The sequence below is a fragment of the Dryas octopetala genome, chromosome 7, assembly GCF_963921425.1.
Source record: "Dryas octopetala chromosome 7, drDryOcto1.1, whole genome shotgun sequence".
In the NCBI taxonomy this organism is placed as follows: Eukaryota; Viridiplantae; Streptophyta; class Magnoliopsida; order Rosales; family Rosaceae; genus Dryas; species Dryas octopetala.
The window spans coordinates 7322023-7346349 of record NC_141372.1 but is presented as its reverse complement, the minus strand read 5'-3'; the positions used below and the strand labels follow the sequence as shown (position 1 = coordinate 7346349).

The 24327-nt window shown below is 35.9% G+C and overlaps 3 protein-coding genes and 1 pseudogene across 4 annotated transcripts; 2 read left to right on the top strand and 2 right to left on the bottom strand.

The window, feature by feature from the left end:
- Positions 1-26: 26 nt before the first annotated feature.
- Positions 27-1883, bottom strand: LOC147279181 (vesicle-associated membrane protein 711). Its single transcript, XM_086251396.1, has 4 exons — positions 1445-1883; positions 1161-1351; positions 907-1070; positions 27-418 (listed from the first exon to the last, which is right to left on the bottom strand). Exons 1-4 carry the CDS (start codon positions 1659-1661, stop codon positions 328-330), a joined length of 663 nt encoding a protein of 220 aa, XP_086107522.1. The 5' UTR covers positions 1662-1883; the 3' UTR covers positions 27-327.
- A 4099-nt stretch (positions 1884-5982) lies between these two features.
- LOC147279180 (putative lipid-binding protein AIR1 pseudogene) lies at positions 5983-6741 on the top strand (annotated as a pseudogene).
- Positions 6742-12466: 5725 nt separating this feature from the next.
- On the top strand, positions 12467-19061 carry LOC147279179 (Phox (PX) domain-containing protein). Its single transcript, XM_086249662.1, has 10 exons — positions 12467-12956; positions 13416-13526; positions 14164-14262; positions 14456-14542; positions 14792-14900; positions 15082-15866; positions 16791-16955; positions 17051-17293; positions 17566-17775; positions 18558-19061. Exons 1-10 carry the CDS (start codon positions 12867-12869, stop codon positions 18744-18746), a joined length of 2088 nt encoding a protein of 695 aa, XP_086105788.1. The 5' UTR covers positions 12467-12866; the 3' UTR covers positions 18747-19061.
- A 136-nt stretch (positions 19062-19197) lies between these two features.
- On the bottom strand, positions 19198-22924 carry LOC147279178 (adenine phosphoribosyltransferase 5-like). Of its 2 annotated transcripts, none has more exons than XM_086249664.1 (7): positions 22632-22924; positions 22375-22485; positions 21315-21407; positions 20477-20626; positions 20315-20373; positions 19823-19895; positions 19198-19467 (listed from the first exon to the last, which is right to left on the bottom strand). In XM_086249664.1, the coding sequence occupies exons 1-6, from the start codon at positions 22720-22722 to the stop codon at positions 19824-19826; spliced, it is 576 nt and encodes a 191-aa protein (XP_086105790.1). In that variant the 5' UTR covers positions 22723-22924; the 3' UTR covers positions 19198-19467; position 19823. The 2 variants fall into 2 exon arrangements, with proteins under 2 accessions (XP_086105790.1, XP_086105791.1); XM_086249665.1 differs by having other exon boundaries at positions 19198-19435.
- Positions 22925-24327: the final 1403 nt, after the last annotated feature.

The following is a 24327-nucleotide window of genomic DNA, read 5'->3' as shown; positions in this document are numbered from 1 at the left end:
TAGTTAAATGACATCAGCCACAAATATTCTCCAACAGAACTTTAAATAGTCCTGAATATATATGAACTCATCAAGCTATGGTTTCATGAAACATACAACCTTTTGGCTGAAAAAAAAAAAATGAAATAAAAAAGAAACATGCAACCTGAAGCAGTTCAAAACTCCCATGGGCTACACACTCAAATGAGCATCATTTCAAACCACATAAAAATGAGAATCTGGCACAACTTACATCAGTGGAAATTTAAATAGAAGAATCTCATATACCCAGAAGAGGAAAACTATGAAGGAAAAGCACATTCCAATCTTCACTTGATTCTCTCACTCTCACTTCAAGCAGGTGGGTAGTAAAAGCCCATGGCAAAAAAAAGCTAGGGCAACATAAACTACCACAAGCAGAAGGAATATCAATGCAACCCTGCAAGATCCAAAGAATATCATAAGTGAGCAGGTAAGTGATGCATTGCATTATAATTATATTAATGCACCTATTTCATGCCAGCAGTCTTAAGACTAACAAAACGCAATGTAAATTCTTGTTTGAATAAGTGACCATCCAACAAAAGAGTCTGTCTCTGGTACAGTGTTTGTATGAAATACAAACACATCTAACGGGTGGACAATCTATACCCTAGTAGTAGAAAGGTGAACCCGTCAACATCCAAGGGTCAAAAAACATCCGCATGTCATGCGGTGACATGCATTGTAGAATTTTCATTCACAACCTTACAACATAGCAGAGTTTCTGACAAGAAAACAATCCTTGTCACATTACACACAACTCTTACAAATAATAAGTTGAAAAGGAAAGCGAAGATTTGATATACATGATAAATAAATAATAAAATGTTCAGTATTCTAAAATGACTCTTCAGTAATAGAGGGGTTTCAATTTAGAGAACATACGTGAGCTTGACATTTCTCCACCACACAGTGCTTCTGAAACGGCGAGCTTGCTTTCTGAAGCGGAAGGTGTTTCCTTGCATATTGGCAGTTTTATCAACCAGCAATTCCAAGCGATCCCCTCTTTCTAAAACTTTGTCAATGTTCTCTATCATCACATTCCTCACCTAAAACACATTCGAAAATTCGAAAATTCGAAAACTAAGATCCATAATTGAATTGGGTATATAATTTGGTCATGAAATTGATTTCGTTACCTGGCTCATTTCGCCTTTGAGTCGATTAATCCTATCTGCATTAGGATCGTTCGAGTAGTATTCAATTTGCTGGCTCAAAACCCTAGAAAACTCATCGTTCATGCCGTAAGCCTGAGCCGAATGAACGGCGCGGCCGTAGGTCCTGACGAATCTCTGGTGGATGTCTTCGAGGAAAGCGAAAGGCATTCTTCCTGCACAAAATCAAAGCAATTGGTGAAATCGGAAAATCGAAATGGAGGAATTTGGGGGGGAAAAAAAACGGAATCGTTGAAACGACGACATACTGCCGGCGGTTTCGTCGGCCATACAGAGGACGGTGAGGCCATCGGTGCGCTTGACGTGGAAGATGTAGCGATCCTGAGAGTAGGACACGTGGGTATCGCTGTTTCCGGGGATCTTCTCGAGTATTTGTTTCGCGATTGTGCTCGCGTTCGTAGTCGTCGCGCTGAACTCCGCCAGCACCACCGATCCCCGCGCTACCAAGGCGAACAGTATCGCCATCACCACCACCACTCAGATCACCTCAACTCTCTCTCTCTCTCTCTCTCTCTCTCTCTCTCTCTCTCTACACAAACACAATTGCAGTAAGCTCTTGCTGGAATACACGATCAGCTCAAGCCTTTCTTTCTTCGATTTTCAAAAGATGAAAACTTTCACTCTCTCTCTCTCTCGCGCTGTAAATTTTCCTTTTTGGCGCAAATTGGGGAAATTTCTCGTTTCTTGTTTGTTTGTTGAATTGGGATTTTTTTTGTTTTTTTTGGAGTGAGTGAGTGTATTATTGAATAATTTGAATTGGAATAAAACTGAAAAATAACGAAATCAGAATTAAAATTGGGATGTGGAAAGGTGCTTTGCTAAACATGGGTCACCATGCAGACATGGACCGTCTATTGAGGTGGCCCAGGTGGGGCCCCTAATATGAGTTAAGACCAGCAATAAACAGTTCATAGTTATCCACCTCAGCGCTGTAACGTGAATTCTATTTTAAACTAGAGTTAATTACACTTGCACATCTTAAGATTTATCGTCTTTTCACATACACTCCCTAAAATTTTAATAATTACACATACACCCCTTGAGGTTTCAAAACTGTTGCATATAACCCCCTATAGTGAGACGAAAAATAATGAAAAATTATACAAAAAGATATGTTAAGTGGTTAAATGGCCTAATAAGATTACTCAAGGTGTAAGATCCAACCTCAATACAAATATTTTCTTTTTTATTTATTTATTTTTTTCTCTTATAGGGGTTATATGCAATAGTTTTGAAACCTTATGGGGTGTATGTGTAATTTTTGAAACCTCAAGGGATATATGTGAAAAGACAATAAATCTCAGGGGGTGTAAATGTAATTAACCACTGTTGTGTATAACATATGTCTTACATTCAATCTCACACACTAACCATGTAACTAATCCCCACGCTAATTATGTAACTAATCTTACCAGACCAATTGTATACAACCGTTGTACTTCAAAATTTGTTTGTAAAAGAGAAATTTTCAATCTAACAATAGAATGACACTTATATTTATTAACTAATATTAGCATAAGATTTCAAATTAAGATATTAAATCAGAGTGCCCAAAATATTTAAGCCCAATTGATTTGAGTTAAGACATAACTTATGACAAAATATGACTTTTACGGTCTATTCCGATCTCAGCTTGTTATTATGTCTAAGATACATAATCTATGCCATCCAATCCCAATAATTAAAGAAGACCTAAATATTTGACAAAAGTTTGAACAGAAGAATCATTAACCAGAAGGTGTTACAGCAAATGGCAAGGAGCTTCGGCTAAGCACTGAGTCGATATTAAAGTATTAATCCCATTTAAAAAGTGGGTTTGAACTTTCAAGCGTTGGGGCGGCCAGCTCATTCTTGACTGACTGTGATGGATTTGTTTGTAATAATAGTGTCCATGTCTGCTGTGCGGCTGTGCCCACCTTCAATTTTAGATTAGAATAAATACCTTAATTGCTTGCCAAATGAGATATTTGATTTCAAAACTTACTCACATGTTAATAGAATTGGCCAAATATTTTTACTCTTATATATATATATATATATATAAGAAACTCTACAATTTCAACACTGACAGATCTACATAGTGTAGCTAGTGGGGTCAATTGTTAGTAATGCATCATTTTTATCCCATTAAATTTAATTTCCTAAGCCTTCTTTGATTTCTCCTATTAAATTTGGCTTATGGCCCTCAGTTCTATTGATTTTCTCTTAAACGGGTAGGCAAAAGTTGTTGGATGAAATGCCTCCAAAAGGCCTCTTTACTCATAGTCCTCATAGATAAATCATTGGCTCAGCCATTGAGTTTTTAATCTGTTTAACTCATATAGTCATATCTCGACCTCATATTCATCCATGCATGCAAAAAAGAGAGTATATAATGAAATTATGCACGGTCTTTTCCCATGCAAAAGGAGTTAGTTTTCTAACTTTTGAAAAGAATGAGTCATTTTGTGTTATTATTTTAAGCCCTTATTTCTACTTAATAATTTGGAAAATATTATAATTTTGGTTCATAGAAATGATGTTGGAAGATTTGAAACTTCTGAAACATGAAAACATGCTTGGTGGAAAACATTTGATATGGAAATTGGATTGCTACATGCCTTGTGTTTAAAACAGGGAGACAAGAGGCATGTAGCAATCTTGAATCAGAAAATAATTTTTTATTATTATGATTAACTGAGTAATTTATTTATCAAGTCTTACATGTAATATTGCGAATTATGAACCGATACTATTAATTAGGTAAAATCATTTAAAATTTTTAAATGTATGATTCTAATTTACAATTAACAACATATCACACCAAAATACATATATATGGGACAAGAGATTTGATATCATACATCTATATCTAATGGTAAAAAATTCATCCCTAATAGGGAAAATGTGAACCCATTAACATTTAAAGATCAAAAGTGTAACTATGTGACATAGAGTGGTTGTATTGTAGAGTTTTCTCTAATTAACAATATCCTGGTTATTAGGGTCTGGGCCATCTGGCAGATTATAGGCTTTATAGCTACAGCATGTCAATACTCCTAAGCTTACTTTCCAAGTGTTGGACCCAAAACCTTGGGCAGGCTTGGGCCTGGAAAACAGTGGATTGAGTTAACAAACTCCACATCTTGATCCATGTTAAAAATATATCCAATTACATGTAAAACCATCTTAATCCCAAAAGTATTTCAACTCTTACCCAAATTCACTAAAATTGAAAGGTTTTTTTACTCAAATGCCACCTGAACTATAAAGGGTGTGCTCAAATACCACCCAAACTTTTTTTCTTGCCAATTTACCACCTGAACTTTCACATATTGGCCAATTTATCACCTACCGTCATTTTAGTTAAATTTTCTATTTATTTCAAGGGTATTTTCGTCATTTATATAAAAAAGCATTTTAAATATTAAAAACAAAATCGAATTAAACCCCCTAAAAAAAAGGGTATTTCCATTTTCTATTTTTTTAGTTTTTAATTTTTTTTCTAATTATATTTTAAAAAAAGTTTTTAAAATAATAATTTTTTTTTATTGTATTCAAGGGCAAAATGGGAAGTTTGGAAATTTTTTTGATGATTTAACAGAAAAATGGATGTTAGGTGGCAAATTAGCACATATTAATAATTTCAGGTGGTAAATTGGCAAGAAAAAAAGTTTAGGTGGTATTTGAGCACACCCCCTGTAGTTCAGGTGCTATTTGAGTAAAAAAGCCAAATTGAAATGTGGATTACTTCTTGTACAGCAAAAAGTTGAGCTCAATTTGCCTGTTTTTTAAAAAAAAAACCAGTCCCCAGCCCCCGACAATTATATCCATCCCATGTGAACCTAACCTCATCTACACTACATTGCTTTCTCAATAATTGATGTAGCTAAAATATCCTAATAACCAACAAAATACAAGACAAAAAAACCACCCAAAAGCCAAAAGCTTCTTCATGTTTGTCACAATCCACAACCTTGAGGCCATTACTGAGCTATATCCCAGTGCAAATTGGCAAATTGCTTTCAATTACTGACTTGGTAATTTTCCTGCAGAAACCCCCCAAAAATGGTGTTGCTAACTTGCTATTGTCCTGGGATTACTCTGGGATTGGACTTCAACCCATTAACCCTTAGCCTTAATAGGTTTTTAAATATTATAAAATATAAAAAATGCCATTATGGAACTTGTGGAGTTACAGTAGTCTGTTGAGCTCCAACCCTTTTAAAATATTGTTCTGTGAAGAAAGGCCTTTTCTGGGTTGTGCAGAGCCCTCACATGATTTGTTACTACAAAAGCATTGGACATGTTTTAAGTACGAACTGAGATGACTGATGCATGTAATGTGCCATGTAAGTCATCATGTTCAAAAAGTCAGAGTCAAAAAATTGGTAGCAGGAAACTGGGATTCCTAAGAAACAACTTTTCTTTGGTGCAAAGATGGCCTTTCTTAGGAAACTAGGATTCCTAAGAAACAACAATTCCTGAAACTACTACGAGCGATTTACCATTAGAGCTACAAGCCTTTGAGGTTTGCCGAAGTGATAAGAGAGGTTTGAAAATGGACTAGAATTAATATAGGAAAAGGGTTGATTCCTTTCACTAATGTACCAAAAAGAAAATGTAATATGGTGTATATGCCTTATGTATACATTACTAGTGGCCTAACAAAAAACAAAACCATGTAACTTTCCCATCCCACTAACATACAAAAAGCCCCTGCTGTACATTATCATCCAATTTCAGTCTCTTCCACTCAATAAGATTCTCAACAGCAACCTCACAATCTGCCTTTAAAATAGAGGCACACCTCCCTCAAATGAGGCACTCCAAACTCCAAAGCCCTTGAAGTCTTAAACCACCAGTTTAGGTAGTTAGCCATGGCCTCTTCTAACAAGCTGTCTGCAACCCTTCTCATCTTTTCACTCCTTTTCTACTCTTCAACATTCTCTAGTGCTTGCAACACATGCAAGCCTCACCCCAAGCCTAGCCCAGCAGCACCTGTTCCTGCACCTGCTGAAACCTGCCCTAAAGACACATTGAAGTTAGGGGCTTGTGTGGACCTTCTGGGACTTATTAACCTTCAAATTGGGACACCCCCAACAAGCAATTGCTGCGCATTGCTTGAAGGCTTGGCTGATTTGGAGGTTGCCGTTTGTCTTTGCACTGTCATTAAGGCCAATGTGCTAGGACTTGTCAAGTTGGATGTTCCACTTGCATTGAGTTTGCTTGTTAGTGCTTGCCAAAAAACAGTGCCTCCTGGTTTCAAATGTGCATAAGCTCAATTTCAAGCTCTAGAGCTGAAATTGTTCTGCATTATTATTAGATTGTTAGGATGTGTGGAGTACATTGTTGTTGTTGTTTGTTGCTAGTGTGGGTTTTTTTTTTTTGCCCTTTCTCTTGATTTGGTTTCTCCATTTAATTGTAGAAGGGGGGTTACTTAGTCATGTAAAAGGGCAATGCTCAATTTGTCATAATAAGAGGCAAGCTTGTTTGCCTTATTCTTATGTAATGGTTGTTGTAATTTGGTGCTTTGAAATAGAATATTTAATTTTGCTGCTTTAAATCTCTACAACTCACATATATTTATTCTTTTTCAAAATACAACTTATATATTGGTTATTGGTTGAATAGATGAATATTAACAATTTGATTAAAGATAAATCTGAACATATAGATAATATCCTACTCGGATCCCAAGAAATAATTGGACATTAAGACTGGTACGTACACATAGCAGCCAATAAAAGAAAATCCAATTTTAGCCATAAATAGTAAAAACTTCCATGCCTGCCAAGCTCCAAAAGAACCACATATCTGAAAATATTAGAAAAGCAAATCTCAGAAGCTTTTCTTTTGAGCTTTCTTTTCTGGTAAATTTCTCTTTTGGACTTTTAAAGTTACTTATTACAACCTTATTGAAGAAGAGGAAGACCATTCAAAATGTTAATTATATTCTTCATCACATTAGACTAGTAAATTTGGATGTTTAAGAAAATTAACATCACTGTTGTTTTAACATGCTTATATATACTTATACAAAAAAAACCATTCATCTCAAATTCTAATATTAAGCGTACACAAAACGTCAAGTTTGTACATGAGATTCACGTAGAACGTTTTTAAAAACACTTTTGTAATGTTGTGAGATTCACGTGAAACGCACTCTCGGAACACTTTTCCATGCATTTATGTACTGATCGATCCACATGAATATCGAGGCCATTACAGATTTGATTAGGCAAGCAAATCCATCCTTTTGCAAACACATTTCATAAAATGGGGGAAGAAAAATATGGAGATTGCATTTAGTGTAAGTTAAAGTTCTAGATATGGCCCTTTCATGCATCTTTTCTAATATAGTGATGGCACATAGAAATTCAATCTCTAAACCAGATCCAACTATTGAAAAATTCAATCTCTAAACCAAATATGATAACATCCTCATCACAAGTTCTTTCTCCTCCCAAAATTTAATGAAAAAGTAATTAGTTACCTAATCAACCTGCTTTCAATTAATTATGGCCAAAATGGTGGTGCCAAGTGGTGGGTCCAAATTGTGTTTGGTGCTGATGTGCTAAAATGTAACTGGTGGATCATCAGAGCACACAGACATCTTATTCTATAAATAGCCTCTCAACTCTGCATCAATCAACCCACTTGGTCTATCTTTGTTTTTCCCTCAAACTCATTGCAAACACATCAGATGCTAATTGATGAATTCTTCAAGCGTGTGTGTACTGTGAAGTAGAGATGATCCTCCTTGTGATTTTCCACAGCTTTCTTGAACTGTGCAGTGTGTATATTAGGAATTCTAGCAGAGATTTTTCATGCAGTGGTTCCAATAACACAAAGACATGTATACAGTTCAGGAAAGCTGTGAAAAATCACTGGCAGGGTCTGAATTGTTCAAAAACACATTTCCATCTTCCTCCTACTGCTCAACCCTGCAATGGTTTCTGGCTTCTCACTGCAATTCTGCCACAATATCCTCATTGTAGCTCTATAACACATATGCTTTTGAGTTTCTCAAGTGATTTTGCCTTTTTTTTTTTTTTTTTTTTTTCTTTTTCATGCAGGTGTGTTTAAATTGCAGGATCTTGAAAAGTTGGTCATAGAATTATACATAATGAAAGGAATTAAGAAAGAAATTCATGATCAGGGTAAGATTCTTCTTTCTTTCCTTCTTTATATTTTTTTCTTTCAGTTTTATTAAATTTCTTTTTGTTGCAGCTCAGGAATTTATTTACTACCTAAAAGCTTGTAATTCTTCTTCTTAATGCAAATTAGACCACATCTTACTCTCCCTTTCATTGATTCCCTAAGAAGATAAAGATGGGCACATACATAGACTGATCAGCCTCAGCCTTGTCTTGTTCTTCTTCCTATGCAGGCTATGCTATATGAACACAGAAAATTGGAGTACTCTCTATCAGAAAAGACAGATTAGGCATTGGTAGCTTTTAGTTGAATGTCACTGTACTTGCACAGACCAATAGGCCGGTTTAAAGGGAAGGTTGTGTTTGCCCAGAAAGGCAGGTAAGCGTAGCTACCACCAGGGATATTAGGCAAGGTTTTAGGCTTTTAGCTCTGTAGCTCTGTAGCTCTGTAGCTAGGTATGAATGTAATGTGTGACCCTATATATATATCACAGCTTAATTAATTAATTATTTATTTTTCTCAATTACTGCTTGCAAAATTAGGATCTGGGTGTTGAAGTTCATGACCATATATATGTAACTGTAGGAGGAAAAAAGTTTGCCCATATGTAAGCTGTCAGTGGAGAATTAATTTAGTTTCTCTTAGTGGGAGTTGAGCATTTTCTTAATTATTGTAATTACTTATTTTTTCCTTGTGCCGAGAAAATTTTATTTTTTTCTCGGAACATTATTTGCATTTTTCATGAAGCCAACTAACCGTTTAGCCTTCACACACTTGTAAAATACATTTTCACAAGAGCGTGAAGTTATATAAGAGAGCGTGAATAACGCTTCTCTTTAATTTTTTTCTCGAGAATAATTTTTTTACGAGGAAAATGTAGTAAATATGTATTATAGTTATGTCTTAGACTCTTAGCTATATGCATCTAAAATCAAGTTAGAAACTCTCAAACTTCAGTCATATATATTGTGTACATGCAAATTAATTACTACAAGAAGAGTACTCTCTACTCTGGTTTTATGTCATATGAATGTACAGAGATGGCCATGATTCCTGGACGTCATGCCCAAACACATTTCTTTCAGACTCTAAGGTGTGATGGTTGTAGCAGCAGCTGAGCACTACTGAAAGGTGTGTAGTCCTTTTGCTGAAGCTCACCAGACATGAGGTCTTGTCTTGCCTGCCCTCTCTTTAGAGATTAATGATGAGTCTATGATCATGACTCAAAAGGCAGGTTGCATTTACATACTTTTGATTAATGGGTAAGAATTAAAAACTCAATTTTGTATCAAACCCATCCAATTCTTTCACCCAAAAGAAGCCAAAAGCTCTAGGAATTTTTGGATCTTTATATACTTAAACATAGTTAGTTTTAGTTTAGTACCCAAGTTTGCTCAAAATTTCAATTTAATACTTTATATTTAAAATTTGTAATAGCATATTTAATGTTCTAAATTTATGCAGTGTTGTACTTTCGTTAATTTGACCGTTAATTGACTCGTTAAATACGTACGTACATCTGACACAATGTCACATGACCTGACGCATAGTGCTACTTAGACAAGAAAATAATTAAAAAAATCACCAAAACATTAAAGAAGATTAAAAAACTAAAAAATTCAACAATTTAAAAAAACAACTAAAAAACTCAACAAAATTTGGCCTAAAACAAAATCCCAAATGAAACCCAAAACCACCATTCCCAACGGGGCACAAGCGTTGGAGTCAGGCCATTGAAGGAGGACTTGGGGATTGGGGAGAACAGCTTTTGATTTGGGATTTTTTAAGGGGGAGGAGGAAGAATGGTGGAGGAGAATGGTGAAGAATGGTGGAAGAGAGGGCTTCACTGCTGCTGATTTTAGTCCATGTCGCATGTCGTGGCAGTTTGTCAAAACATTTGGCATTGCATCAGATGTCATGTGGATGACATGTAATAACAGTGGTGGGACCCCAAGAATCAAATTGGCATTTTTACATTCAAATTGACATGTAATATACCGTCTAATAATACCTCGATTACACCACGTAATGATGTATCAGTTACACAAAATAATTTCTCGACTAACAAAAATATAATATTATAATAAATTAAAATAAAATTTTAAACATGATTTATTAAATTGAAATTCCGGGCAAATTTAAAGTTTTGAAATAAAATTAACCCAATTGAAAATCTCTTTTTGGAAAGAAAAGGTGAGTCAACAATAAAGAAAGGGTGAGTCACTTTTTGCCATCTCTCGATGGCAAACAAGATTTATCTTTGGGATTTGTCTCTTTGACCACATTATTTTCATTTATTTTGCTACCTCTATTTTTTTTTAAAATGTCGAAAACAACATTGTATTTTTTTTCTTTACCTCAATAACAATATAATTTTTTGAGAAATAATAACAACATAATAATTTGGTACATATCAGATAATTAAAAGACAATATGATAGCATTGCTACCTCAAATTTGATCTCTTTCAAAAATGGATTTTGTTTTTCCTCATTCGACCATTGATATCAATCCAATCAAAATCACAATTCAGAGTGTTTTTTGGTGTGATAAAAATAGGCATTTCATAGATAAAAGTATAAAACTCATTACAAGAAAAAGAGGCCTAATGAGTAATGTCCAAAGACAAACCGAACAAGAGACAAAAGGCCCAATGGCCCATACACAGAGATAGAAACAGGAAACCAAACCCTACAAAATCAGATTCCCTGTGAAAAATATAAATTCACGTCATTAATATTGCTTGGAGGAAAAGTCAGTAAATTTGTTTACTTAATTAATTAAGTCATTAATGATTACAAATGACCATTTGGTGGTGGATGGCACCCAGTCCTCTTGAGGCGGGGTCATGAGTTCAAAACTCATACTATAGTTGTTAATAAAAAAACAATTAAGTGCATGATTATTGATATTTGATTATGATTTGATATGATATCATTGTAATTATGAGTAAATTATAAGCTTGTACATATACATATTACTCGTATGGATTTGGATCATCAACTAGTCATTTGTGTATTGATCATATACTAATAAATTAAAATTACTGTCATTTTATAGTATAGATTCATAAACGGAACTGCTAATTTTTTAAATCACTCTTTAAAAATTATCTATGCAAAAATTCAAATAAACAATTTCAAAAATCGTTTGGTTATGTAATTGTTATTAAATAAACAGTTGACGTGTTGATTAATAAGTAATTTTTCTCATAACTATTTTTCATCTTACTCCTCTATACTTTTCAAAATCCACCATGGGAAACACCAATAATTTGATAATTGAAGTCATGGAGCTAGAGTTCAAGTTCATGTCCCTACTAGCCAGAGAGCGCCAGAAAGAAGAGAAATTGAAAATCAACTATCTAAAACTCTCTTGGAAGTTCGTCGAGTTCATAGGCAATATTAAGGTCGAACAATTCGAGTGCGCATTGGATACTGAAGACTTATAGAAGATGTCCAAGAGACCATGGACTTGTTTGACAACCATTTCATCCTATTTTGGGAGATTAAGAAGATCCACAAGGACGACCTCTTCATAAGAGTTTAGGGTTTAGAAATTAGTGATTTTTAGAGTTTTATGACACTTGAGAGTAAGGCTGTGATTTGATACATTTCTTTTTGGTACTATTCTATGGGGGATGAAGCTCAAACAAGAGAAGTACACAACAAAAGAGAAGAGCTATGCTGCTGTGAGAGGCCTGGAAACCCCACTTTTACATCATCAAATAAAAGCTTTGAATTGCTTGATTATGGCTTTGAGAATCTTCTAGGTAATTGTACACCATGGTCACACAACTACTCTATAGCAGATCAAAATGGGCCATTATTAGTTCTGGGCCTGCTGCCCACCACAAAGCTTGATGGCATGGAGGGCTCGAACGACTGTTGAGGCCCAAGAGTAGTAATGGGCTTTGACCAAACGCAAAGGTCCAAAAAGTAGCTATCTGTTTCTCTATCCCCTCCCGCCATGAAGCTCAATGCAACTGCAAATGAAGATAGTTAGGTGAGAACTGTTTAATATCGACATAAATAATTAAATATTATTTTCAACAATTAATTTAAAATAAACAAATAAAAAAAGAAAAAGAAAAAAGAAGGGTGCTATCGGTGTTGGCCTTGTGACCGAACACTGACAGACTCTCTTTTGAGAGAGAGAGAGAGAGAGAAGACTTGCAATTAGGAATTTTTAGCAGAAAGAGCGAATCGAAGCAGGTGACACGCAACGCTCCCGGCTCTGATTAGCCACGTTGCCCATTCTCGTGCTAACGTGCGCCATCGTTTCGCAGTGACGAAGCTGGCAATGGAAGCTCCACGGAGGCCACGTGTTGTCTCTCCTGTTTGTCGTCTATGATCGATTGTCTTTGTAGGCCGGTTCGTATCCGATCCGATCACCAAAACCCTAGCTCTCTCCCACCTCCTCATCATCCAATTGAGAGAGAGAGTGGATGGTGATCGACTTCAATTCTTAGAGAGAGAAAGCAAGAGAATTCTAGAGAGAGAGAGAGAGAGAGTTGGATAAAGATCGAAGAATGCAGAGACGGAGTCCTCCGAAGCACAGGCACGATGGGACTTCGGCGCTGCCCCTTGGGATGGATTGGAGTCCTCCTCCGCGAAACTGGGTTCGTTGCCTTCTCTCTCTAAGTCCCTATTCCATTCATTTCAAGTTCCTCACTTTGAATTAATTACATTCTCGTTGAGCTCGCAAATTGAGCCTATCACTTACTTGTTCCAAGTTTTGGTCTATAAATTTGTAATTCAAGCTCATTACTTTCTAATTTAAGCTTTCCATAATTCGTTTAATTGCGATTTTCATATAATTGAAACTGAAAGAAAGTTGCTTTGTTCATTTCACATGGTGGGTAATTTGTAGCATTAAGCAAGCTCTTCATTGAAAGATTAAAAATTTGACCTTTGCTCAACAATTCACGTTTCTGCTCTCCAGTGTGGATATCATTGCTCTTTTAATTTTTATTTTATTTTTTGCCACCAGTGCATTATTTATTGTCAATCAGAGTTATGGGTACTTCCTGGCCTCCTGGGTATCTTTCTAATGCAAAAGGTTCACATTCTTTTTGCAGAATGGGCGGGACACGGTTTGGCCACATGATCCTCACACAGGATGGAGTTATTGTGTCACTATACCTTCCTGGGCTGTCCTTCCAAAATCAAGAAATTCCGATCCCGTAGTGGTACTCAAATTGAATGACTCTCCAGTGTTTATCTATGCCCAGGGTTAGATGTTGTTTTATATCATCTTTTGGGATCTTATAATTAGGAAATCTCTCTATCCATGGCTGAACTTTCTGTGCTTTCCATATAACTGGTGGTTGCCTCGGTCCACAAGTAAATTAAAGATGTTTGATTGCATTTCATGGCCTTTTAGGTTTCTGAAAAATTTCCCTTCATTGCTATCAGTCAGTGATGAACATAAACTTAAATGTGATCATGTAGAACATTTTGCATTGTCATTCATCATGGAGAATAGCAAGTCTTCCTTGTAGTGCATTAAATGTTTTCAGACTATGCAATGTAATTGTGTGGTGCAACATTTGTATGTTGTGACAAGCTTTATAACGTTAATTAATAATTTAATATATAGATAATCAGCTTAGCAGTCAAGATTCAGATTATTATTTGGATAAGTCCAACATTTTCAGTAGAATGTGCATAGATTTATATGGAATAGATTCTTATAAAATGAACAGTTACACTACCTGCATGCACAACAGTTATTTCAGGATGATGCTGCATTTTTTAGACTGTCACATTTATTTACAGCACTGCACTAGTCTTTCGCATGTTCCATTATAACATTTTAAGGGACAGTTCTACAGGGTTCAGGTTGGTATACAATCACCAGAAGGTATTACAACTACAAGTGGAGTGTTAAGAAGATTTAATGATTTTCTGAAGTTATTTAATGATGTAAGTGTTTACTTTAGACTGTCATATTTGGTAAAATAGGTATGTACTTTATGTTAGTATGGTAATTCACATGATTATGACAACTCGTTGTTCTCTGAGCATTGTTTTAAGGAAAAGCAATCTAGATTTTTTTTCTTTTTAAATAAACTTGTCAAAGGACATTCTGATTTTTTTTTATTGGCCGTCTTTGCAGCTTAAAAAGGCATTTCCCAAGAAAAATCTCCCGCCAACTCCACCCAAGGGACTTTTGCGGATAAAGAGCCGAGAACTGTTGGAAGAGGTAGGTAATGATTATTGAGAAACTACATTCTGTACTGTTTATTTCCCCTTAACTAATTTAAAACTTCAACTTGGAGTTAAAATTTGGTCTCTCGATGTTCCCTGGAAGGTAAGAAACTCCCATGAGTGTTGTTCATATTCATCCAAGGGATTATTCTTAACTGAAAATTAAATTATGTTGAGAAACAGTATAGCTTGCAATTCAAACATGGGTGAGTAATATTTCTAAGAAGCTTTAGTTTTGTTGCAGAGAAGGTGCTCTCTGGAGGCGTGGATGACAAAGCTGCTATCTGATATTGATATATCAAGAAGTGTTGCTGTGGCATCCTTTCTTGAACTAGAGTCTGCAGCTAGGTCTTGTATGTGACTATCTTGTGCATCAAGTGCTGTTATACATCTTTATTTTGTGTTACACATGTTCACATTGGTGATTTGGGGTGTCTAGTAAATCTGAGTATCTATTTTCTATTTCACAAATTTTGAAAACTAAAAACCTTTTATAGAGTTAATGAATCAGTTCCTTGTCATAATACATTTCAGCATTCCAAGATGTAAGTCAACACACTTCAGAAGCGAATTCACTTCAATTGTCTTCCCAGTCTACCTTACCTGCCATTGTCGGTAGTTCATCAATCGCATCAGATTATGGAAGTGATACTGCTTACGAGACATCTGAGCTGGGAACACCTAGGCTAGGAAGGGATGACGGTTCTGAAATTGGCATCGAAGATCTGGTATTGGATGAAGATTTAACAAGCCCGATAGAAAAGCTTGTGAAGTATGGCATGACTAATATTGATCAGGGACTGTTTATGGGACAGACTATACTAGAGCAGTTGGAAGGCCTTCCTAAGCATAAAGTTCATGCGAGACACGTCAACAATGTTATAGGGAAGGATGCATATAATGGAAATGCTTCTAAACCTTCAATTCTAGCTCGTAATGGATTGGAACTTTTCTCTGGGTCAGAGCATAGTAAAGTATTCAGTCATGCTCGGAAGCTCTCAAATGAAAGTGTGGGAAGTGAGGTGAGTTCTCTAAGAGGTAGTGAAATGTCTAACTCTGGGGTTCCAAATTCATCTGGTGATGGTTCTCTCGACCTTCTTGGAGGTGCTGAGGTTTCAAGCATCATGGAAATGCTTGGCAACACAGAGTTACAAACTTCAGGTGGCACTCAAGTAGTTCTTCCGTTAGACCAGCGCCATAAATTGAACAGGGTTCTCTTGACCATGCAGCGAAGACTTGTCACAGCAAAAACAGACATGGAAGATCTTATAGCAAGATTAAATCAAGAAGTAGCAGTGAAGGATTACCTCACAACCAAGGTATGTCAAATTAAACTAGTCATGCTTTTCCTTATGTCAATGGTTGGGGTTATATTTGTTTGGGCTGTAGATGAACTCCTTGATTGTATCTATGTTGATATTCATAGCATGACTTGTTAAAAGAAATAAAAAAGTACATTTTCAGTATTAAGGATATTTATCTATGTTGATTATTCATAACATGACTTATTAAAAGAAATAAAAAAGTACATTTTCAGTATTAAGGAAATTTAATAACAGAAGTGGGCCATTTAAATAACCTGTAAGAAAATGTTTGTCTGTCCTGTGCCAATATCACTGGGAAGCCTGTCATAAATTCTTGTGTAACACTCTTCAGTAAGAAAAAGCTATATATCTGGTAATTATGCAGTTTCGAGGTTTCTTTATCCCAGAGGGGAACATATTTCCTACATTGATTGGGGGGATTGTACCAATCCCCATTGTTCATGTGGGACCCATGTGGGACCTTCGTGAACCTATGTGGGTCTGCACAAAATGAATGGTTAGGATCCATATATTGCAGTAAGTGCAATCTCTTACGATTGCAGGTGATAATAGTCTCATCCCGTGGGACATGGAAATTTATTAACTTACTGTCACCCCCAAAGTAATGCTCTTGCATTTCAGAGACTTGATTGACAAAAATATTTTTTTCCCGAAAAAGGAAAAAGAATGTATAAACTTTAAGTTTGTAAGCAGCTTTTATCTTTTTTTGACATAGACCCTGTACTGAATTATGGTTTGCTAAAATACTCTGATTAAATTAATTGGCATAGGCATAATTATGCATTGTAAATTGTTTTTTTAGTGCAACAAAACAATAGCTGGTCACACTTGGGAAGTTATAAATGTTGATAATTGTCTTGCTGACACTTTCGATTTCTCAGAGGGATTTCATGGCCATAATTGATTGGGTATCTGCAGGTCAAAGATTTGGAAGTTGAACTTGAAACTACTACACAGAAAAGTAAAGAAAACCTGCAGCAAGCCATTTTGATTGAGAGGGAAAGGTTTACCAAAATGCAGTGGGATATGGAGGAACTTCGGCGGAAGTCATTGGAAATGGAGTTGAAGTTGAAGTCTGAACAGGTTATAATTCCTGAAGTTTGTCTTGTCTACTTGTATTATCTCTTTGCATCTGTCATTGTTATTGATTTGAATAGTTATACATGAAATGGTACCAGGATAAGAAGTCATCTGCACAGTTGAGAAAAGATTCCACTGTTCAGGAGAACAACATATTGCCGCAGGAATTGGATTCTTCCAAGGAGCAGCTTGAGAATTTGTCAAAGCAATATGAAGAGCTAGAAGCAAAATCAAAAGCAGATATTAAAGTGCTTGTTAAAGAAGTTAAATCCTTACGCAGTTCGCAAACAGAACTTAAGAATGAGCTCAGTAAATCACTGAAGGAGAAATCTGAAGCTGAGGTAGTCTGTTACTCTTACTAAAGTATATGTTGTATTCCAACATTTTCAAATAAGTACTGTTCTTTCTATGTTATGTCATTTGTTTGAAGTGGTTCTGCTTGCATGATTCCAATTAGAAAAATAAGACACAGATTATCAGTTTTCATTCTAAAACTTAATAATTAAATAATTGATATGTGTTGTAGATGAATCAGAGAATAAATTATTAAATAATTGTGATGCTTAAAGTTGGTTGCTTTCATTCTTTTTTTTTTTTCTTTTTTCTTTTCCAGAAGCTCCTCCAACAGGAAAAACAAATGAGCAAGCATGCAGAAACTGCTAGAAAAAAATTGTTGCATGCATGCAGGATTCTTCATAAGCAGCTTCAAGAGTGCAATATCTATTTTCCTGCTGAAGATGAAGGCAAAGGTTCTTCATCACCACCGGAGCTTTCAGATTTGTTGACGACATCAGACAACCGAATTAGCCTCCTACTTTCCGAGGTACCTTTGCTGATAGAGCATAAAATATTCCCCATACTGTATAAGTTAGCTATAATGTAGATAAAATTACATGCAATTCCATTTAGTTTGATGTGCAGCACCGGCTGCCACATATGGGAGGAAATTACAGATTTGGCCAACTTATTTTATACCTAGTTCAATTTTGGTCCACGATTTTTTTTATCTTCTATTTTGATCCACTAATTGTTCCATTTGTTCAATAAAGGTCCAGATTTGTTTTATTAATTTTGTTCCGCCTTTTACCCTATCAAATCGTAGTCAAATTCAGCAAACATATATTTGTTTTAAAGCTATGTACCTTCTCTTTACAACCATATAAAGATCATTTAAATCGGAGTTCTAAAACTCAAGATAATTGGCTCCAAAGTAGGATACCCGAAATTACCAATTTTTCCTAAAATTTTTTCATATTTTTCAAACTTCAGCAAACTTGAATTCTCTTAAATTTTAATACTCCAAATTGGTTTCTATGACTAAGAAATGATGAAATATAACTTATACTTTAATTATAATTGAAGAAAACACAATCAAAATGATTTAAAATCATTACTTAATAAAGATTTTGGACCAAAATTGACTTAGGTATAAAATAAGTGGACCAAATTTATAATTTCTTCTATATATATATATGGCTTCCCCATTGTTCCCATCGTTGTAAATTCTGATGGAAGTAAATTTGATCAGTTCTTTTTCATTTCCTGTTGCTATCTTGTTTCTCTTTTAACCATGACTCTCGTCAACTCGGCAACAATTTTTATCAGGCACCAATCTTAGCTCAAGACAACAAAGCTTCTGTTTCTGATGTTGGCGAAGTTAACAATGTTGTTGATGATACAAGGATAACCGACGATGAGTTAAGGAAGGTTCTAGCAGACATCTTTACCGACAATGCTAGCTTACGGAAACAGGTGAACTCTGTTATACGTCATGCTCTCAAAATGGACATCTAGTCTAAGAAAGATGTTATGCTTGAAGACAGTTTACTAATGAGTAAGTAGGAAGATGTAGGGATGAATATTGTAAATTTTTATGTTTTTTGTTTTTTCCTAAAAGAATAATTTGGTCCGTTGCATCATCCAGTGTTTCATATAGTTCTCATTAAACACGGCACTGTAAGCTTGTGGTTACACATACAAGTCTTCAGAAAATTTGTGCAATCTCTGCTTTACCACAATGTTGTATTCTTCTTTTTTTAATGACATGAATAATAGAAAGAGGTGAAAGGAAATTATTAATGATATTGAAAGCAGGCTTTTATTTTTTAATTTATTTGCTTAATAATTCAAAGCAGCTTTACAAGTCATGATTTTCCCTTGGTTTGAGATCCGAAAGGGGTGCGTGTTTGGGATCTTTAGCCTCTTATTTAGCCAACAAAAAAAAACAAGAAAAGAAAGCAGCATAGATATGAACTAAATTTCCATAACGCAACAATAGAGGTTTTCCTCTTTAAGAATAAACCAATTTCTCCAAACAACATTTGTTCATGATTTGTTCGAAACTGCTAATGTGACATAACAATCAATCTACAAGAGATGCAGACTTCACAGAAAGAAAAGTTAATCGCAATGAGCCTTGTGCAGCAGATCTCAGTCACCCAACATATCATGGCCTGTGTTGCTCTAGTCAAGCATCCTTGTTTTTGTAGTCAGCCCAAGCATAATTAAAACACATCTGCATCAGTGGATAACTAAAGAAATTATTTGGAGAACTTGTAAGCATGTGAAACATGTTTGAAATCACAAATGTAGAAAAACTCTTCTATACAGCCACTGTATAGCATACAACCACTTTTTGACATTTGGATCTTGACAGGTTCACTTTTTCACTATTTGGATATAGCTTTCCACCCTCGTACCAAAGACGAACTCCAAAATAGAAAACAAGATTCATGGTTGCCACGAGGAAAAACAGGGCTTTCATAGTATCACAACTGACTGAACTTTTAAAATAATGGAAAGTTTCCAAATCCAATGGATATTTTTAAACAACTAGTTTTGATTCCAATGAGGCCAATAGTATAGTGTACCTCAATAACAGTTATCTATCTCGCGTGGCTCCACAAGGATGTAAAGTGGCTTTCCATTAAGCCTGCACTGTCCCTGAAAGGTCACAATCGTTAAGAGCAGCTGAACTGCATAGCACTTGAGGAAGAGTATAAGAGCATGAGTGGTATGTTCGCACTCAATACATAATGCTTTCTTTCAATATGAAACAAAATACTCCTCACACCTTACTCCATACTTTTCTTTAAGAATTGCCCTCAAGATTTAGGGTTTCTTAAAATAATAACCCATTTACTCAAACCCATTTAAAAACTATGTCAAGACCGTGTCATAGTCAAGATGTGGGTTGAGATAGGATACGAGATCTCAGACCCCATCTAACAAGTTAGTTTTCTAAATTTTTGGAAAGATAGTTTTCTAATGGGTCTATGTAAACGGGTCATTTTATGAATAAGCCCCAAGTTTTAAGGTTGACCAGCCATTAGCTAATAAGTTCATTAAGGTTTAAGCATTACCTTAACCTCAGGCAACCCAATAACACATGCACATTCGACCACTTCAGCTCCGACACGTTCTAGAAAAACAGAGCAATTTTTTAGGATGATGTAAAATAACTTCAAGTTAGAAGAAAAGAAAATGAAGAAATATCCAGGCACAACACAAGAGCAACCACTCACCTAAAAGTCTTATTGCTGCTGACAAGGTCCCACCTGTAGCTATTAAATCATCAATAACCAATGCACGTTCGCCAGGCTGAACAGCACCAACATGCATCTCTAGGCAATCAGTTCCGTACTCAAGCTCATAGGCTTCTGAAATTACCTCTCCTGCATGAGCAGCAGCATGAAAGAAGATTCATGTACAGTGAAGCCTGGACAAAGCAAAAGTGCCAAAATAGACACTTCATTTGGTGAAACCAAGACCTCCCAATCTGGGGTTCAAACTCCAAATTAAGGCATCAGCTGGGGTAGTAAATATGAGACTGGCTGGTGTAGATGTACATCTGAATATGTGTGTGTGCGTGCGCGCGCGCGAGAGAGGGAAAGAACTTTTTTTTAGTAGGTACCAACATGAGGCCAAAGAAGAGATAGAGAGAGAGAGAGAGAGAGAGAGAGAGAGAGAGGGAAAGAACTTTTTTTTAGTAGGTACCAACATGAGGCCAAAGAAGAGAGAGAGAGAGAGAGAGAGAGAGAGAGAGGGAAAGAACTTTTTTTTAGTAGGTACCAACATGAGGCCAAAGAAGAGATATCTGTAAGGAAACAGCTAGATCTTACTAAGGTTTCATTAGATCAAGAATTCAAGATGCTAACAAAAACCCCATTTGTCTTCGAAAACAACAATAAAATTCAACATTATGAGATCTTAACATGTGTGAGTAGACTTTGAATAACAACTCTTGAGAGCACCAATTTTATTAGCCTAATCAGCCTTCCAAATGACTCTCACTTTAAAAAACTACAAAAATAACAACTAGCTCCTTAAATTCAAGACATTGCCAAAACCAGAGTAGCATACCCGGCAACTTTCGAGGTTTCCGTAAAGGAACAAACTTGGCACCAATGGCTAAGGCAATTGCAGGACCAAACATGAACCCTCTGGCTTCCACTCCTGCATATTACTCATATATTACTCACCAGATGAGAAGTATGCAAGCAAAACACACAAAAAATGAATAAAATAGATTTGTAATCCCTGTCACTATAATGCTACTGTTGGGTAAACCATATTACCAACTAGAGAAGACATGGAATGATTAAGGCCAATAATTGAGACGACCATCCAACAAAGATGCGTTCAAACACCTTTATTCTAACAATGACAATCATGTGCCTGTTCATTTGTCATGAGGGCAGTTGAAGAACTCCACTAATTAACCACTTGGAGTTTAACATCAACATCAAATGCTAGCTTTCTTCACATGATCAAAGCGCCGACAACAATGTAAGTATTCAATGAGAACAAAGATTGAATTATGTGTGAGCAATTAGTCCTTATCCTTGGAAATCAAGAAATTAACTAAGCCAGTGTGACACAGTAAATGGCACAATTAAAGGAACTAAATACAATGGAACTAATCTGCACTGTTGTGAAATTGTGATTACATTGCAATGGCATATGCCACAAAAACATATTAATCCCTCCACGGTTCCACCACAGAAATAATTCTTGAGGGGAATAAGAAATATTTTTAAATTAGGAAAGTGGTCATATTAGAATATCATAATCTGTTAAATATATGAAAAACGGGAGATGTGTAGACTTGGTTAGCTATTCATAATTTAAACATGTCCTTGAAAAGCTCCCTATATTTTGATGAATCAAATTATAAATCGTTAAAAAAATCAGCAAGGATTCAGCCCCAAAAGAAAGGGAAAGCAGCAAAACCAAAGATGCAAAGATAAAGAACCATCCTCTGCCCACAAAATTATAAGGGACCCATAAATTAACAAAGCATACCCACATTTCATTATCTAGCATATTACTAAACCTCAAAATAAAATCCTATAGAAAATTATAGATATATATATATATATGTAGAGAGAGAGAGAGAGTGTGTGTGTGTGCGTGTGTGTACCGGCAACAACAGAGATGTCCATGTCTCTGTAGCGATCAACAAAAATGTCGACAGTATCCTTGAAGGTCTTGTGATCGAGCAACAATGTTGTTATGTCTTGAAACATTATTCCTGAAAGCATAATATAAACAAATAGCAGGCAGCTTTGTTTGATCAAACTCCACAGACAACCCAAAACTGAGAACCTAAAAAACATTACCCAAAAACAAAAAATAAAAATAAAAAAAGAAAAGAAAGCATTAAGCATATAATGGAACCTGGTTTTGGAAAGTGAGGCACGACCCTGATAGCTTCAGATATGGCTTGGAGCCTTGGGTCTCCTTTCAGTCCATTTTCTGCTGCAAACATTTTCTCTGATTCTCTCACTCTCTTCAATGGCTTCTAAGGCTTTCTGGAGAGGTGTTTGCTTTGCTCTGCTTGTAGAGAATGGAATGGGTTTTGGGTTTTTGGGGTGTGTGTGTTTTCCCTCCCAAAACTGACCTGAAAAGCTCAAATCTCTCTCTGTGAGAGTTCTGTTCTCTATGTGAGTAATTGCTTGCTAGTGGTTTTTTATTTGCTCATTTATTATGTTGGCCAAACCACAGAACTTTGGAAGATACGTAGGGGGAGTTGATAGTGACGCGGTTTTAATGCAAGTGTATATCACGCTTGCATTCCCTTCATCAACCCCCCCCCCCCCCCCCTAGGCCCCCCCACCTACCCACCAAGCTATTACTTCTTCTCAAGTGTCAAGTTTTACCATAGCCTGCAAAAAGCAACAAATGAATTCTAACAACAAATTAAACTGCTTGTTTTTTATTGAATTAGAAAGCAGTTTTCTTAAAGGTGAGTAGTGGCAGTTTCATGAATTTTTGTTGGTAGTGAAAAAATACAAGTTATCTACGAACTTTTGAAATATTTTATCCAATACTTATCTACACCTTAAGAAAAATATAAATAGACAAACCAAGTGGGAGCAATAGACTCCACTTTGCCACTAAAGATGAAACTATTGCAATCCCTTATTTACTCATCTTAAGTACAAATAAGAGACTTACACTTCTCTCCAACTATGGCCAAATAGGCGCCTATGCAACTTTGGTGTGTGATTTCAAAAAACGTAAACTATAATCATTATAATAACGTGGTGGTATATTAAATCAATATAATAACATAATATAATTATCATTTTCACACTTTTCTTACATACGCAAGAAACAATTATTTGTAATCTATAGATAATATTTTTCTCACAATAAATATGACTCACATAAATTGCATGTGAACTTGTGAAGAGATGTTGCAAGTTTTTCTCCACGCTCATGACTCATGCTACTTGAGCTATGAATCAAAGTGTTTATTTTAATAATTTTGATAAAATTAAAAAAAAAAAAAAAAACACCTCCATCAGCACGCGCCTTCATTTGAAGTAGGAATAGAAGAGAGAGAGAGAGTGTCTGACTTGTGGATGTTTTCCACTGTTGAGTGTATCTAGCTACTTCACCTATGTTCTCCAAATCCGAGAAAAGGAAGATTTTATGCTCCCATTATTTTATTCATCAAACTATTCAGTCCCCCAATCCGACGGCCACAATCTATTCATCGCCTCCCCACTACAGTAAACTAATACCACCACCACCCACCACCAAAATACCCCCACTGTAACTTTTCCCCCTGCCCTTCCAGCACTTTTGTGAATAACGAGGTGGAGGGCAAACTCGTCATTTCCCCACAAATTGACGGCTAACTATTGGCAGAGAATCCAGCCGCAGTAGATTTCGCAGATTTGGGGGTGGTCCCAAGGCGGTGGTGGTCCTCCCCTCCATCCCAAACCAACCTTTTCTACGACGTCGTGTCTACGTGGCTTTACCCAATCTGATCGGACTATCGTGCGCCGTACACGTGGCGTGATGAAGGACTTGAGACGCAATCGAGTCCTGTGGGAGTATGCCACGTATGGAGATCAGTGACCCA

Bases quoted from the DNA above. Each gene is read 5' to 3' on its own strand.
- LOC147279181 (XM_086251396.1), bottom strand. From the start codon at position 1,661: ATGGCGATACTGTTCGCCTTGGTAGCGCGGGGATCGGTGGTGCTGGCG. The intron at 1,071-1,160 runs GTAACGAAATCA...AATGTGTTTTAG, and splicing joins TCAAAGGCGAAATGAGCCAG to GTGAGGAATGTGATGATAGA. The intron at 419-906 runs GTATGTTCTCTA...TGGATCTTGCAG, and splicing joins TGGAGAAATGTCAAGCTCAC to GGTTGCATTGATATTCCTTC.
- LOC147279179 (XM_086249662.1), top strand. From the start codon at position 12,867: ATGCAGAGACGGAGTCCTCCGAAGCACAGGCACGATGGGACTTCGGCG. The intron at 14,543-14,791 runs GTAGGTAATGAT...GTTTTGTTGCAG, and splicing joins GCCGAGAACTGTTGGAAGAG to AGAAGGTGCTCTCTGGAGGC. The intron at 17,776-18,557 runs GTACCTTTGCTG...AATTTTTATCAG, and splicing joins TTAGCCTCCTACTTTCCGAG to GCACCAATCTTAGCTCAAGA.
- LOC147279178 (XM_086249664.1), bottom strand. From the start codon at position 22,722: ATGTTTGCAGCAGAAAATGGACTGAAAGGAGACCCAAGGCTCCAAGCC. The intron at 20,374-20,476 runs GTGAGTGGTTGC...CTGTTTTTCTAG, and splicing joins AGCAGCAATAAGACTTTTAG to AACGTGTCGGAGCTGAAGTG. The intron at 19,896-20,314 runs GTAATGCTTAAA...GTGACCTTTCAG, and splicing joins TTGGGTTGCCTGAGGTTAAG to GGACAGTGCAGGCTTAATGG.